General features: G+C 45.5%; 1 protein-coding gene across 5 annotated transcripts in view; it reads right to left on the bottom strand.

Moving 5' to 3' along the window:
* Positions 1 to 333: 333 nt before the first annotated feature.
* The window catches only part of PEAK1 (pseudopodium enriched atypical kinase 1), a 328,690-nt gene continuing 311,538 nt past the window's right edge, over positions 334 to 17,485 (bottom strand). For all 5 annotated transcript variants that reach the window (XM_042235200.1, XM_042235201.1, XM_027957162.2 and 2 more), the window contains one exon: positions 334 to 7,153. In XM_042235200.1, the coding sequence (XP_042091134.1) occupies positions 5,993 to 7,153 (1,161 nt within the window). In that variant the 3' untranslated portion in view covers positions 334 to 5,992. The remainder of the gene's footprint in view (positions 7,154 to 17,485) is intronic.

Below are 17,485 nucleotides of genomic sequence, written 5' to 3' on the forward strand. Positions count from 1 at the left end.
AGGGACAGAGAGAGGCCTGGGCTGCTGCAGCCCACGAGGTCCCGAAGAGTCGGACACCACTGGGCGACTAACAGGACCTCTATATGGTGACTGGTCACTAGGGGGCGATCTCACACAGCAAACCTGCAGCCCTCTGAGCTCTGGGGGAAAGCTGAAGGCCTTCACTTGCCCTTCTATGGCTGGTTTTCTCAGTTCAGGGAGGGAATGAATTGAAAACAAGTCCAGGTCAGCAGGGAGGAGCATCTGAGAAGGCACACCTCCTGCGAGTTAAGATGTAACCATGTCCGCGGCACGTCAGTGTGGAGAGAAGCTGAAAAGACAAGAGCTTGTCTGTTTTTACTGGATATGAAAATGAATTTATTTACACAGTAACATGATGCCACAGAGAACACAGCAAAGTACCACAGCAAACCAAAGGGCGGCGCCACCTGGTGACAGAGGGGACCTTTTGTTGGTAGGTTTCTACAACTCTAAAATATGTTAAGTAGAGAGGTGACGCTCCAGGAAAGAACAAAAGAAACAAGATTTTCAAAAAGCGAGCATGGGCAGAGCCAGTGGGGAATGAAAGAGAGCGGAATGAGGACTGCCATGATTCAAACCACTGAAAGGACAACATCTTGCTTCTGCCCTCATCTCATACCAAAATGCCCGGCGTTATCAACAGAAAAATCCCATCCCGGTGTGTTCGCATGTAACACCTTTTAAAACTGCTAAGGGAAGGGATAACCAAGTAGTTATTTGGAGCAAATTTCCTGAAGCAGTGTGGTTTATCTTTCAAAAATGCTACCCTGAAGCCATAGGGCTGGTTCAACATTCAAGTTATCGGGAGCGCGGACACACACACTTTCCACACACTACACGGGCAAAGTGGATTTTCCATAATATAATATTTGTAGCAAAATATATGACTCTGTACTTCTGCTAGGTTAAAAAATGTCCGACCTCTTTTGATTCCCTGAAACTTTCTTGATTTAAAAAATAAAAGTGGAGGCAAACAGATGGGGAAAAGTGAGAAGCTGGAATAAATGCTGCGGCGTGGGAAACACCTGACGGGATGTCCCGGATGCAAGTCCCTGCAGCCCGCCCGGGGAAAAGGGGAAAAGCTTCTGCATTGGCTGACGCAAAAACCTACTCTAATTTCAGACAGCTGCGGAGAGAGGGTGTGTAACAGCTGTATAGCACCTTGTACTTTCTGGGCACTTATAAATATTAAAATGGTGGTGATGAGTGGTGAACACCTCGGTTTATAAAAAATACTAGACTTTTTAAAAGAAATTTCCCAAGAGTTTTTTTTTAAACAAACCTATTGAAACTACCACATCTCTTTAAAAAAAAAAACAACCAAAAAAAAAAAAAAACAAAACCCCTCAGCTTTCAGTATTACAGGGATATGATGTTCCCAAGCTGAAGTTTGGGTGATTGTCACAATCATGTCAATGGGAGAGGGGATAGTTCCTTCTCCTGAAACGCTGGGGAATTTATAATCTTCCCAAGGTTTTCATTAGCATCATCTCCCCCCACCCCCAATACACAAAATGGACTTGTTTTTAAAAAAAATAGGTGCTTTTTTTGAGGATGGTTTACTTGATCAGTGGAATACCTGGATGTGGGAATGCATGTGAATTCTCTTCCCATGGCGTCCGTCATAACTCAGCCTCATCATCTAAAAAACATCAGGACAAAGAGGCTTGGTTTCTTTGGTATAATCTCTGTCTAGAATCTTGCGTGGCACCACTCGTGGCTTCCCTAATGGCATCGGTTTTGGTCCGTGGAACCCCCACGTTTGGTGCTGCCGTCAGCACAGGCTGCGGCGCACAATTGAGCAAGAGCGGCACTTGGATTTGTCTTAGCGCAGCACTTTGGGCCTTTGAGAATATGGGCTTCAATGAGGTAAAACTAACCACCTGCTTTCACCGGCAGCCATCCTGTTCAGTCATTAGGCTGAACCAGAATTTTTACTCCTTGTCAACTAGTAAGGGGAATTAAAAAAACATGTCAGAGTTAGCCCAGGAAGTCAAGTTACTCCCTGCCCATCCCAAGTATGTTCATACCTTATTTATACATCTAGAATCACTTGGAATACAGCGCAGTATCCTAAGCCCATCCCAGTTTCTGGAACTAACCCATATTTTTTTCAGATTGCTGCTGGTAACATCTAAAAAAAACTCCTATCAGCAAAACTAAGTCAGGTAATTTCCTAGCACCAAAGTATTCTTAATTCGAATGTGAGAAGTGGAGTGCAATCCTTCTATGTCCTACTATTTAGTAGGCCCCAAAGATCTTTCATGGATATTTTATAATGCTAGACACTTTAAAATACAATTTTAGGTAGTCTAATTCCCAGGATTATCATTAATATTTCCAGAGGCTCAGATCTCTTGGTTTAGTTTTCTAAGTTCACAAACTTGGGCTGAGTCTGGAAGCACAACTGGCCCCAGTGACAGTGAAAGGCTACTCAGACCCTTAAAATTCTAACCAACAGATTTTACTTTTGGGCCCTCAACATCAGTAGATTAGGGAATGTGAGTGCTGTGCTCCCCTGTATATCTCAGCCGGTTTATCTTCTGAGGGCAAAGCTTAAAACCCACTGCCATACTCCTGGCTTCCAATTCTGACTTAGCCTATGGGTTGGTGGACGTCCTTCACCATTCTTTTGTTGCTGATGCCATGGGTTGCAACTGCTCTTTCCACCATCTTGCTGTTATTCTGGATGAATTAGCTCCTTGGCATCATGCTAGTGCACCAAGGGCTCTCAGGCGAGCAAGAGGGCCCTTTCACAGCCCCCCCTCCTTTCCGTGGAACATCTAATTTCTTTCCTCCCAGACGAGGTTAGCACGCTAACAAGGCACTCTGCTGTACATTCAGTCTTGGTCTTGGCTACTCCAGCCATTGTCCCGTTTACCTAAAAGTGTACGAGAGATTATTCTTGCTCGTGTGGCTTAAGGAAAAGTTCCAATAGCGGCTTAATTGTTCAAATTCTCAATATACATGGAAGAATCTATAGTACAGACTTCAAAAGAAGAGAAAAAATCCAATCCGTATTGAAGACAATAACTTGATGTTACTTGAGAAAACTTAAAGTGCTATACTAGTCACAATCCAAAACTCATATATATATATATATTATATGTATAAATATGTATGTCTGAGGGCAGGATTTCTTCGCAGTTGATGAATGAATTCAAAGTTTCTGCTACAATTAAAATGGAAATGCAAAATATTTGTGTTAATATGAGACTGAACTTCATCATTTTGGAAAAATATTTGGAGGACCGTCTGACAATACCTCTTGCCTAGAAATAGGGTTATCTTGCCTATTCCGTTCTCACCTGTAACACTTTCGTCCTTCCCCACTTTACATCCTTTGGCCCTCACTCAGAGAACTATTAATCCAGCCACTGATCTCAGAGCAGCCCGAGTCCCTTCCTGACTAGCTGGCGTTCATCTTTTGCCCTTAACAAGTCCGACTATGAAAACAGTACTAAACACATCTAATGTGAAAAGGTGCTCGGTTTGCCAGTGCTATAGATAATGGTAGTGGAGGGTGTCCGTGCTTATAATACTATCGAGTTAAAATGAAGAAGACTGGATCCAAGCCAAAACAGAAACAGGAGAAAAAAAGGAGGGTGGTGGTGGTGAAGGATACCTAGAAAACAAATAAAGGGACTAGGAAACATTCTTCACTAAATATGAAACTGCATTAAATAGTCAACATTCAAATTCACACGGGCTAGGCAGCATGAGAGTGACATTGAGAAAGCGTCTCAATGTGCAAACCACGGAGAGCAGGCTGCTGAGGGGGCGTGCTGGTTGACAGGGTAGTGGTCTCTGCGCTGCCACTTCAGTGTATAACTGGCAGGGGGTTATGTGCACATGGGTTAGCTAAGGGCAACCTACTAAAGCCTGCTAGGCAAAGTGGGGCCAGGTTGCAGGACACCGAGAGAGTGGGCTGCTGGCCTGCAGCGGCGCGCCATCCTGTGGCTGTTCCCAGGGGCAGAGCCTTGTCTCTGGCCAGAGGAGACAGGACTCTGTGTGGGCCAACCAGCTCTCCTCCCTGGAAGTCCTGACCTGCTGGCCGGGAGGACAGGGCATCCCCCAGATGGGCCTCATGACTCCCATTCTCTCAAAAAATAAGAAAATGAAGCAAAGAAGAGCACGATAAAATACATTCTTCTCCTTTCTTGATCCTCTTTGATATAGGTGAATCACATGAAAGGTGGTTAATAATGTTAAAAGTTTAGAAATTACCAAAAGGCCACTAACGTGCTATCTAAATAATACTGCACAATCAGGCTTGGCTTTAACAAGCTCTGCATCGGCTGATGCGGGGCCCAGGGCCATCTTGCCCACCAGGCAGAGGATGTGTCTGTCAACCTTGCCACAGGTTGCTCCCCCAGAGGCCTGGCCTCTACTTCCAGCAGGCATGTGCACACACATGGGTATACGCGTGTACACACACTCACACTGTCTGAGCGACTCTTGGGATTTCAAAGTTGAAGTAAACAGAACAGAGACTCACAGTTTTGAATAACACACACACACACACACACACACACACACACACACACTGTGGGTGGAAGGGACACTCGTCTCAGCGCAAATATGTGCCAAGGGAAGAAGGGGATATTCTGTGGATATTGCTTCAGGTGAAGTTGCAACATAGACACTGTACATACAGCTAAAAAAAATACATACAAAAATTGCACATGTATCCGTAGGAGGGGAGCACAGACCCCAGGCAGGGTGCTCTCGGCCACCCACCTCAGCAATCCAAACTCCCCATGAGCTGCCCTCAGTGGTGTTTCTGAGTCACCGGGAGCAATGTGCCTGGGCAGCTGGGAGGCAGTCTCTCTAGACAACGTGGGCATTGCGAGGCGGAGGTTGGCGGTCTCGTCAGTGGCCTTCTCCCCTTCCTCTGCCTTCTGGCCATCCTAACAGCCAGCCACACTGTGCCCTTGAGGGAGTTGTTACAGCTCAAAGGATAGCCATTTCCATGCAGAGCTGTTGTCTACAGCATTTGGTAGACTAGTTAACACTGGCTGCTGATAGAAGGAGGCTGGCCAATTACGGCTCAGGGGAAAACTGTGATCTGGGTACTGGTAGCCCTGGCTGCCGAGGCTGACAGCTCTGACAGTAATCAAAGAACTGTCCTTTAAACTCTGTTCCCCTGATGGCCCCTAGAGAACGGCACGTGCAGGAACACCATCTCCTTATGTCCTGCTAGTTATTTGTAAGATCTGCACTCTGCCCTCCTGGGGCCCTGGTGATACCACCTTGGGTCAGCTCTGTCATGGGCTGATACACCCAAACTTCACTGGCAAGTGGGGACAGAACCAAGGTGAAGGAGGTTCAGGCAGTGGCAGCACGAGGGGAGACTTAGGGCCGTCCTCCACACAGTGCACACACTTACTGATAATGGAAACCAAATGGGTGCATGACCCTAAGGATGGATGCTCTCTTCTTGTCCTTCTACCCTCTGCTAGAACAAAGGATGCAACTCCCAGAACCAAAACTGGGCTGATGCTAAGGATGGCAGTTCTGCCTGGTAAGAGGGCCCATTATTGATCCTTTAAAGGAAAAAAGTCTGTTGTGAAAGTTTAGTAGATGATGGTAAGTACTGGTTAAATCTGTCTATTGCTAGTGAGAATAAATACATGATGTTAAAAAGACAGGTGATACTCAGAGTTCCGGAGGAACTTGACCCAGCTCATGGAGTTCAAACCAGAGGAGCTGTCACTTCAAGGATGCATCTTCATATTTCCTGCACTTGGGGACAGTTAGGGCGGAAGGTGTTCCCATGAATGGCAGCTGCACATATGTGCGGCTGACTTTCCCTAATGTTAAGATGGACTCAGCGTCTCACTGGACTTGGATGGGGAGGGAAGGCTTGTCTCTCTTCTTTCCTTGAATTCTGTATGAATACCAGGAGGGGGAAGTGTGTGGGCAACTTGAAGAAGGTGACACATGAAGTAAGACCAGTGACTGGGACATATTAACGGGGCTGCAGGATTTTCACAACACAGCTGAGAGAGTCCGGAGTGGCAAAAGCCAGATACTGAGCACAAAGCCAGTCCTCCAGGCTGATGCCACCCTCCCGGTCCAGGGACTTCTCGGCAAACTTGATCATGAGCAGTGTGCGCTTGATGTCTAGCCAGTTCTGGAGCAGGGTGTTCCTGTGAGCGGGGCTGGGGGAGGCGGTGAAAGTCTGGAAGAGATCTTCCCGGGGGCCCCAGAGCAGACACTGGAGGATGCCTTTGGCATCTGAAATGAGGATCCGCTCAGAAGGGTTGGGATTTAGGAGGCAGCTGGCCAGCTGCTGCAGGCCCCGGGAATAGGGGGAGCGGAGCGGGATGCGGGGCAGGTCGGCCCGGGTGTACTCCTTCTCCTTCAGCTCTGGGTTCTCATCGAAGGGGTTGGGCAGGTGCAGCATTTCATAGATGAGGATGCCTGTCTGGAACTCGTCGCACTTTTTATATTGCGTGGCCGTGATGATCTCCGGGGCGAGGCGGGACTGGTCCCGGAGGATCTCAGGATCTACCAAATGGCTCTTCTGCTTGGCCTGGGAGAAGTTGCTGACGATGAGCCTCGTGGGACAGGACGGGGTGGGGCTGGGCTCTGCAGGCCCCAGGCCCTGGGTGGGCCCCCCAGGCTGGTAGTGGACGAGCAGCAGGTTCTCCAGACGCAGATCGCAGTGGGTGACATGGTAGGGTTTGAGGTGCTCCAGGCCCGAGCACAGCTGCAGAAGCAGCAGACACACTTGCCTCTCGTACGCATCCGGGCTTTTCCCATGCTGCGCCAGGGAGTCTCGCACAAAGTCGGCCACTGTGAGACACGGAACCTCTCTGGTGATGACCACAACGTGGCTTCTCTGCTTCCTGCTGACGACTGCCTGGCTTTCTTTGTGGGACGACTCTGCTTCGGAGCCCAGGTCTGGGTCCTTCCCATCAGCTTCCCCTTTCACCTCTTCTGTTGCTTCCATGTCATCCTCTTCCTCTTCGGGGGCATCGGGATCCTCCCAGGGAAGCAGGCGCTTAGGAACTTCAGCAAGGAAGTGACCGCAGTCCTGCTGGATGTTAAAGTGGACAGCCAGACTCTGCCGGATAGCCAAGCTGTGATAATATTGCTGTGATTCTTTAGCTTTGCTCTTACAGATCTGAAGGAAGAAAGCAAAGAACACAATTTAAAATGCACACTATCAGAACAAGGCTCATGATTCGTAAAGAGGGGTTAACTAGAAGGTGACTGGTAGGAGTCTGGAGTAGCGACAGCAACAGTGTTGCAGTGAAGATACAGCACTAGAATTGAGTTTTCCAGAAAGGGTTTTGGTGACCCTGTGTTGAGTTTCAAGAAACAGTGTCTTCATGCTTAATCCATCATGTGTATTACCTCTAGTCCTTATGTGTGCGTGTGTGCTAAGTTGCTTCAGTTGTGTCTGAATCTTTGTGACCCTATGGACTGTAGCCCGCCAGGCTCCTCTGTTCATGGGATTCTCCAGGAAAGAATACTGGAGTGGGTTGCCATGCCCTCCTCCAGGGAATCTTCCCCACCCAGGATCAAACTTGCCTCTCCTGCGGCTGCTGCATTGCAGGTGGCCTCTTTAGCGCTGAGCCAACAGGGGAGCCCTCTAGTCCTTACACCAGCTCTTTAAATAGGCTGTGGGTGTGTGCATGGTCAGTTGCTCAGTCATATCCAACTCTTTGTGACCCCATGGACTGTAGCCCGCCAGGCTCCTCTGTTTGTGGAATTCTCCAGGCAAGAATACTGGAGTGGGTTGCCATTTCCTCCTCCAGGGGATCTTCCCAACGCAGGGATCAAACCTGTGTCTCCTGCATTGCAGGCAGATTCTTTACTGCTGAGCCATCTGGGAAGCCCAAAGTAGGCTGAGGACTTAAGAATTTAAAAAACAAAAACAAAAAACACAAACGCAGGGCCACTGGTTTACAAATCTAAGTGTCCAATACCAAAGCTTCCTCCTTCCACTCTATCTTGCCCCTCATCTAGAAAACTGAAAAACAAAAAGTCATTTTCCATTTATGCTTTCTTTCTGTGGAGCTTTATAGCCAAGACTTACACAGCAGCTCAATAAATAGCTTATAACATAGGCCAGAATACCTTATATCACTGGTCGGGAGACTGACATAGAATTGACCAGGTAAACTATGAGTCTTCCTAACTTTTCAGTGAGTGTCATTGTGATGGTCACAACTCAGGCACTCATGGGTCACTGGCAGGATAAAGAATAAAGTTTGAGAGAATCGTTGGTCTCATCTAGTTGGAGCAAAACTGGCATTTCAATGGCAGAAGTCTAAGTTTTATATTTTCTCTCTTTTTTCTTTTTGAACAACAATCTGTACCCAGGTTTTATTACTTAACATGTCTTGAAACTGTTCCATAGATAGCATACTATTAATAGTTTGTTTTTTTTATAGCGACATACATTCCAGTGCATGGACATACAGAGTTCAGTTACCCCTCTCTACTGGCAGACATTCAGGGCCTTTCCAGCTACAGACAATGTTGCAGTGAAAAGCCTTATACATCCTCATATTGCTGTGTATGAGGATACCTGTAGGATAAGTTTCCAGAAGGGGAAGTGCTGAGTCAAAGGGATCTGTATTTAGATGTTTGATAAATGTTACCAAATTGCCTCTATCAACTTGAGTCAGTTTACACATCAGCCAGTGGTGCAGGGGGGTGGGGGTGGGTGGGGCGGTGGGTGGGGTGCTTGTTCTCTTCCCATTCTTGCCAGCCGATGATGTTTCCAAGCTTTATCTCTGCTGATCTGATAAGTGAAGAAAAGTATCTTTGGAGATACTATTTTTAATGAGTTATTGAGCACCTCTTCACATCTTTAAGGGTCCACTATAATTTCCCCCCTTTCATCACCATTAACTGTTTCTTCATGAAGTGAAGTGAAGTGAAAGTCGCTCAGTCATGTCTGACTCTTTGTGACCCCATGGACTATACAGTCCATGGAATTCTCCAGGCCAGAACACTTGATTGGGTAGCCTTTCCCTTCTCCAGGGGATCTTCCCAACCCAGGGATTGAACCCAGGTCTCCTGCATTGCAGACGGATTCTTTATCAGCTGAGCCACAAGGGAAGCCTAAGAATACTGGAGTGGGTAGCCTATCAGCAGATCTTCCCAACCTAGGAATTGAACTGGGGTCTCCTACATTGCAGGCGGATTCTTTACCAACTGAGCTATGAGGGAAGATCCCTATTTCTTCATATCCTTTGCCTATTTTCCTCCATTTGAGTCACTGGTGGTTCATTTCATTAAAAAAAAATTAGAGTATAACTGCTTTACAATGGTATATTAATTTTTGCTGTACAATGAAGTGAATCAGCTGCATATATACAGATGCCCCCTCCCTTTTGGGCCTCCCTCCCCCCAGTCCCTCTATCCCACCCTTCTGGATCATCTTAGAGCACTGAGCTGAGCTCCCTGTACTTTATAGCAGCTTTCCACTGGTTATTTATTTTACACACAGTAGTATATATTATTGGACTTCCCTCATGGCTCAGATAGTAAAGACACTGCCTGCAATGCAGGAGACCTAGGTTCGATCCCTGGGTTGGGAATATCCCCCGAAGGGAATGGCTACCCACTCAGTATTCTTGTCTGGAAAATTCCATGGACAGAGGACGCTGGCAGGTTACAGCCCATGGGGTTGCAAACAGTCGAACATGACTGAATGTATATTGTATGTCAACCTTAACTCCCAGTTTGCCCCTCCTGTCCCTTTCCCACCCATGACCACATGCCTGTTTTCTATATCTGTTATCTATTCCTGCCCTGGAAAGAGTTTCATCTGTATCATTTTTCTATTGTTTCCCAGGCGGCTCAGTGGTAAAGGATCCACCTGCAATTCAGGAGACGTGGGTTTGATCCCTGGGTCAGGAAGATCGCCTGGAGAAAGAAATGGCAATCCACTCCAGTATTCTTGTCTGGGAAATCCCATGGATAGAGGAGCCTGGTGGGCTACAGCAAACGGGGTCACAAAAGAGTTGGACACGACTTAGTGACTAAACAACAATATCATTTTCCTAGATTCCACACATATGCGTTAATATATAATATTTGTTTTTTTCTTTCTGATTTCTTCACTCTGTATGGCAGACTCTAGGTCCATCCACATCTCTACAAATGACCCAACTCTGTTCCTTTTTACGGCTGAGTAATATCCCATTGTAGAAATGCAGTACATCTTCTTTATCCACTCATCTGTCACTGGACACTTAGGTTGTTTCCGTGCCCTGGCTATTGCAAACAGTGCTGCAACCCTACCTACACTGAACACTGGGGTAGATTAAAAATACACAAACAATAAATGCTAGAGAGGAGCAAAGAAAAGAGAACCCTCTTGCACTGTTGGTGGGAATGTAAACTGACACAGTCACTGTGGAGAACAGTAGGTAAGTCCTTTAAAAAACTAAAAACAGAACTACCATATGACCCAGCGATGACACCACTGAGCATAAACCGAGACAACCATGCTTCAAAATGACGTGTGTACATTTTCTCTTAACAGGTCAATATTCAAGCAATAAGCCCTCTCAAAAAGAATCTTATTAAGTGGTTATGGATCAAGGAAGAGTTTTTTGAACAAAAACATTAGCCAAGAGTTCTACATCCTCAAACAACTATTGTATTTCTAGTCTTAAAGGGTTAGAAAAGCAATAAATGAATAAAAATCACCCCTAAAAGGATTATTCTCATGATACGATATGAGAAGCTGACAACAGAAGGCTGAGTCTCCAACGCTATTCATAGATTGTAACAGCCTGGTCTGGACAGCTCCTCCAGGACCCTGGGAACCAAGAACAAACTTGCCACTTTTCCTCCTTGGCGGGAGCACGCTGCTGCACCTCACAGACACCAAAGCCTCCCAGCAACAGGTGCTCTGCAGCGGCTACAATTTGCTCGTTTATTGTGGTGACACAGAAAAGCAAATTTGGAAAAGCTTTTCTGGCCTTCTCTATTTACAAAGAAAAATGTACATTTCCTTAGGAGGATGCTGATGGATGCTCGGTTCTGGGAAGCAGCAGGCTCTGATTTCCATCAAAATAGATGCTTTTGAAAAAGGAGCCGTGGCAAAGGAGTCTGAAGGACAGGAATATCCCTCTCTCTTTCATTGTATTTATACATATTTATTACAGTGGTCAATCACATACACACACACACACACACACACACACACAAGCAGACGTACATGCACACATGAGAGAGATGCGAAAAAAAGGTTCTTTGTCTTCTACCACGAACTTCATCAGTTTTTGGCATTTCTTCTTTATGCAAACTTCTGGTCTTGAAATAGAGATATCCCCAGGCTGAGTTCAAGTTCAAACATATATCTTTCACAAAGCATTATCTTTGGAAAGCTTTCTAAGTCTCAGCACATGCAGTATAATATATAATCTTGATGCTCATCAATCACAACATGAATTCTTTCTATACTGTACTGTTGGCAATATTTCATATTTATATGCCACTAGGTATTTAAAAACCTTATACTAGTCATCATTTAGTTGTACGGGAGTTAGATCTAGGACATGACACATTCCAGTCTGAATAATTTGCTCAATATCACATTGCCCGCTAGAATGGAAGTTCAAAGGTCCCAACTCCTCAGCCTTTGAAAAGCCAGTCAAATACCATTGAGTTTGGCTGAATGAGACTGTAGTTAAACTCTGTCACCCTATAGAAGGGAAACTTGCCAAGGACTTGAAAGGCCTAGCATTTAGCCTGCTACCAGCTGTGTAACCTTGGTCATTTCTCTTAATTTCTATGGGTCCCAGTCTTTCTAAGTAAAGGAGACAATATGAAGAATACTGAGACCTATTCACAGGGCAGTTGTGAGAATCCAATGAGATCAAGTAGCTAGAGCATAATTGTAAACTACTGCTGCTGTGCTGTGCTGTGCTTGGTCGCTCAGTTGTGTCTGAGTCTTTGCGACCCCATGGACTGTAGTCTGCCAGGCTCCTCTGTCCATGGGGTTCTCCAGGCAAGAATACTGGAGTGTGTTGCCTTGCCCTCCTCCAGGGGATCTTCCTGATCCAGGAATCAAACCCAGGTCTCCCTCATTGCAGGCGGATTCTTTACTGTCTGAGTCATCAGGGAAACCCCTGTAAACTACTAAGCTGTATAAATGTAACATTCATAATGACTAAAACAATGACAACTTGTAAATGTTAAAAACTGATACATAGAATCCTCACAGTTTTTCTGGAGAAGGCAATGGCACCTGACTCCAGTACTCTTGCTTGGGAAATCCCATGCACAGAGGAGCCTGGTAGGCTGCAGTCCATGGGGTCGCGAAGAGTTGGACACAACTGAACGACTTCACTTTCACTTTTCACTTTCATGCACTGGAGAAGGAAATGGCAACTCACTCGAGTGCTTGCCTGGAGAATCCCAGGGACAGGGGAGCCTGGTGGGCTGCCATCTATGGGGTCGCACAGAGTCGGACATCACTGAAGCAACTTAGTAGCAGCAGCAGCCCATTTTTTCAGAGAGCAAGTCAGAAAATTTCATCTTTCTTTGGGGTCTGAGAGCTACATGCTCCAGCAGTGAGGCTCTCTGATGACAGGTTTGGCAGAGGGTGGCTAAACAGGGACCATTAAGGTTTCCCACCTTCATGCCAGGTCAGCCCCGACCAACAAGTCTAGATCAGCACTATATTCTGATTTAAGATGGGCCAGTCTAAGACTAAGGAAGAGAACTGTTTGGCCAACCTGTAGTTTTCACTGTGCCAAGTTGCACAGAAAAAAACTTGCCACCTCGTGGCTTGCCATTAAAAGCAGAGAAGATATTCTAATTGCTACTTCTATTCTAACTGTATCTATACACACTCCACACACACCCCCACACACAATTTTAGAAGCTATCTCAGAGTTTTGTGAGTAGATAAGAACATGGATACCACAACAAGAATTTATTTGGCTTCACAGATCAACTTGAGATAAAGGTTCAAAGTGATTTATGAAGAAGAAATGATAAATTGTTCAGTCAGTTGGGATGCTCTGAAGGAAAACAGTCTGCTTAGAGAGCCACGCTGAGGAGCTGGCACTTCCTTATCTCTTCACCTTATAATATGGAGACAGGCTGAAGAATAACTGGTCACTCTAGTTGTAAGAGCAAAGGAAAAAGGGAGAAGACTGGAGTATGAAAGAAGAAAACAAAATACTAGTGCTTTCAATTCGCTCATAACTAAGAAAACAGTTACAACCAAAACACAGACCTATGGAGATGTCCATAACAGGGTTTTTCATATGATGAGTATCTCATAAATCTTGATTATGGAGGCTGCGATGATGTTAATTTAGGTAGGAGTGTTATATTATTCTATTCACCACGAAGTAGCCATTTTTCAAATATTAATAACTTGACTCCTTTGGTTTAAAAAAGACCTCAAAATGACTTGGCTTCAGAGATGAATTTCTAGTTCAAAAGTCATTTCAGAAAACAAGCCACTCTTTCCAGAACAAATGGAGAGGGGTCTTCCTGCTGCTTGTTGTTTTTTCCTTCTTCTCTCACTCAGTATTTTCTCTGCTGCAGAGATCAAAGTAACTTCTTGGCCTCCCATTTTCATTTACCTTTCTTGAAAGAAACTCACATTCCTTCCTTACAGAGGGTAGCTCGCTTCAACTGAAATCCAAGCTTCCACTCCCCAAGAAGAATGATTTCCACAGGACTCCTTGGCTCCATAAAATTCTGAAATAGGAACTAAACTGGAGCTGGAATGGTCCCATATCTTCATGTAAGATTCCCTTTTGTAATGGGAGAGAAATCATCTCATATTTGTTTTCACTATGTACGGGAAAACCTATTTAAAATGCTGCCGATTTTGGCAGACTGTATCGCGTACATTTTCTGAATGGGAAGAAAAGCCCTCGGAGAGCCCGAGCCACAGTGACACTAGAGGGAGCTGCGACATCAAGATCCACGAGTCACCTGCATGGAAACCGCAGCAAGAGAACAAAAACCAGGCTGGAGAAGGCCGAACCTCCGAACACGCTATCGGTCTCCTTACAGACACGTTCTTGGTTCCACGGAAGTGGCAATGCCTCGTTCATGCAGAGGGAAGGCTTCGCGTGGGGAGCACAAGCAGGAGGGGACGCCCATCCTGGGCACACTGACCTTTGCCTGCTTGCCCTCTCACAAGCTACTTCTCCCAAAGAAAGCCAGAAGAACATCAAAAAGGAGAGCCAGTCAGCTGATAGTTCCACACCCACCAACGTGGACAATACACTGTCACAAAAAAAGAGGCTTGGGGGAAACTACGTGCTTGTCTGAGTTAATCAAGACGAGTGAGAACAGCGAAGGAGAGGAGAAAGACTGACTCTCATCAATTGAGCATTCAAAAAAGTACATGACGGCTCCTCAAGGACTTCCTGTCTGGAGAACATGGCATCCTGAAGCACCAGGCCAGAGCCCCCAGATACAGTGGAAAAAATGCTTCCAGAATCAGAGCCAAGTTAATCTCTTCTGAGACTTTCTGAGACCTGAGTCAAAGCCCATAACCCTCACACAAGCCTGATCTTAGTGGGGAAACAGGGCTGACAATGGATTCCCCACACACAACCTGGGAAGTTTAATTCCAAACATTCATTTCAACGCAGGAGCTCATTTTCTGTGTTGCTCCTGGCAACTACTCTGCATACCGTTGAGGCAAACTTGCCTTTATAGAGCATTTATGTTTGCTATAATAATCTTAATCTAGCTAGATAGCTAACTTTAAAAAAGTAGACTGTGTGGGGCTTTGACTGTAAAGCCTCACTAAAAGCAGCTGGGACAGAGAAGACAAGGTTATGTGTCTAATGCTACTGACACTGTCAGAATGCCCACGATGCCCGGGACCTGTAACGAAGGTGTATACTTTCCACCCTTTCAGTACTGATTCAGTTTAAGGCAATGAAGTAGGAAGATGGGGAGGGGGGATGATGGACATTTGGCAAAACTGGATGGCTGTGGAATAAATCAGTTGTTGAATGGGGAGTGGTATTGTCAGCTCTTACTTACTCGACCCTTCCTCCCAAAGGCTCCCTGAAATGCTGGTGTTTGAGGGGTTTGCTCTCTTTTCTCATTGACACTCTCCCTTCAGGAAGCTCATGGCTTCAACCATCGTGATATACTGCTGACTTTCACATCTACATTTGCGATCCAAACTTATCTTTGAGCTTCGGACTTATCTATACAAAGGCCTACTTGATTTCTCTCCATATATGTCCCATCCTATAGATAGATGCCTTAAAGTCAACATAACCAAACCCGAACTTTTCCCCACCGAATTTCCTGTTCTAGTATGCCCACTTTTGGTGAATGGCCCTGTTATCTGCCCCAGCATCTAGATGAGTTATCAAGTTCACTCTGGGTTTCTCCTCCATCCTCATTTCCTACATCTCTTTAATCACCAGCTTTGACTGATTTTGTTCCATATGCTTTCAAATTCTCCTCTTTTCTCCATCTCGATGGATACCATTATCAATTGCTGGTCTGCTACCAAAGATTTCCAACTGGTCTCCCTGACTCCCATGTGATTTCCCTCAAATATACCTTTTACGTAGCCACAAGAGCCATCTTTCAAAAAAAAATCAAATAAACTTCCTAAGGGTTCCCCATTATCTCCAGAGGATGAAGTCCTGGCCTGGCTTCCCTTGCGAGGCTTATTTCTCCCCCGTCTCCTACTTTTGCCACACTGAACTCCAGCCATCACCCTAGTCCTACCCTCCAGGGCTCTCTCTGATTGAGGCGCCTCTTCTCCCCTCATCTGCCTGAGGGGTGTCCACCTATTTCTTTCTTTAAAGTTCTCACATGTGTCATGTGTGTCAAAGACAGAAAGTGCTAAATGCCGGAATCTCCTTTCTGTGCTTAGCTACACCTCATGTACATGTCTCTATTATTACAGCTGTCACATTGTTTGTTTGTCTGTCTTAAGAGCAGATATTTTTATCTTTAGGGCCCAGCACAGAGCCAGGCACCTAGTGCACGCTCAGTGTGGCTACACAAATACTGAGAACGGTGACATCTGACCTGGTGTAGCCATAAGGCTTATTTACTCAGAACAGCTAGAATATACGATTAGCTCTTATGAAACAGATGGAAGCTGGCAAGCTGATGGGGAGGGGGCAAGGGCAGACAAATCTGGGTAATAAATGCTCACGACCTGACTACACAAATGAGTCATATCTGAACAATGGCGGCTGTCTGCTGTGTCCAGGCTGCCCTGGAGGCTCAGGGGTTTTGTGCTGTACAAACCCCCACAAAACAACACTGCTCTTTGTCATTCCGTTCAATTTTCTCTTTTCTCCAAAGGAAGCAATATGTATAAAATACAAGACTCTTCAAAAATATTCTACATTAGCTTTTATTTTTCAATTATGGGCCCAGTTGGCCTAGTGTGCCTTCAGCCGACTTCCACTTTATCAGCAGGGATTCCCATTTCCAGCTTGCTCTGCGCACTTTACAGGACCTCAGTGAACCTTAAGTGAGACGATGTTGTGGGGAATGAATGGCAGAGGGACAAAAATGATACATGCTGACGACTGCACACACACTATACCATCTGTGCTATTCTGTCACATTACCCCAAAGCACAACGGCATATGGGAAAGGGCGAAGAATGAAAAGCTGCAAATTCTAAATTGATATTCATTATTTGGTATGACCTCACTCTGAGAATACAGACTGATCACTGATAGATCTCAGTTCTTTGATCTGTCCAGAAGGAGTACGGCCTTACTTGCTGCTACAGAGCTAAGACCATACATGCTCAATGCTGTTACAATCATATTCAAAATGGATTAAGTGTTTACTATATAAATACTGTCTGGGCCCCCAGGAATCAGAACTCCATGCTGTAGAAATCTGCTATGAGACCTGTCAGGTAGGCCAGGTATTTTACAGCTTGACTTGCTGTAAAAATGTTCACATGCCCACCCCCCCCCCCCAATATTTTGGAGTCTAGAAAAGAAATTCAAGAAGGCAACTGTATAGTATTTCACTATTTTACTTGTGATTTGTACTCACTGAATTCTTTTTATGCTCCCACTCAGCATATGGAGCAAAAGAAATTCATGTGTGTTCCTGAGCCCAGTAATTTAGGCTGACCAGGTGACACCCAGGATGATCACACTGGAGAAACTGAGGCACAAACCAGTTGAACAACCTGCTGAGGACCCAGATTAGGAATTCTATTAGTTTGAATCTCAATTTATAATTCTCAGCTGTGTCCTCTCACTTCATTAATTAAAGCTGTGGCTCTTTTCCCACTAGACAGTTCATTTTGATTCTTGGTTTACCTGAGTACCCCCAAATCTCTCCTTTTGAAACCAATTTCCAGTAGAGACTTTAAGGCACTTCTGTATGCATTCAGCAGTGAAATATAGTGGACACTGACCTAGGGTGGCTACGAGTCTGTACAGCTGGCTGCTGATCAGTCGTTTTCTGGGAAGGTCCAACGTTGGGCACATTTGTGTTGCAT

This window comes from Ovis aries, chromosome 18, assembly GCF_016772045.2.
Source record: "Ovis aries strain OAR_USU_Benz2616 breed Rambouillet chromosome 18, ARS-UI_Ramb_v3.0, whole genome shotgun sequence".
Lineage (NCBI taxonomy): Eukaryota > Metazoa > Chordata > Mammalia > Artiodactyla > Bovidae > Ovis > Ovis aries.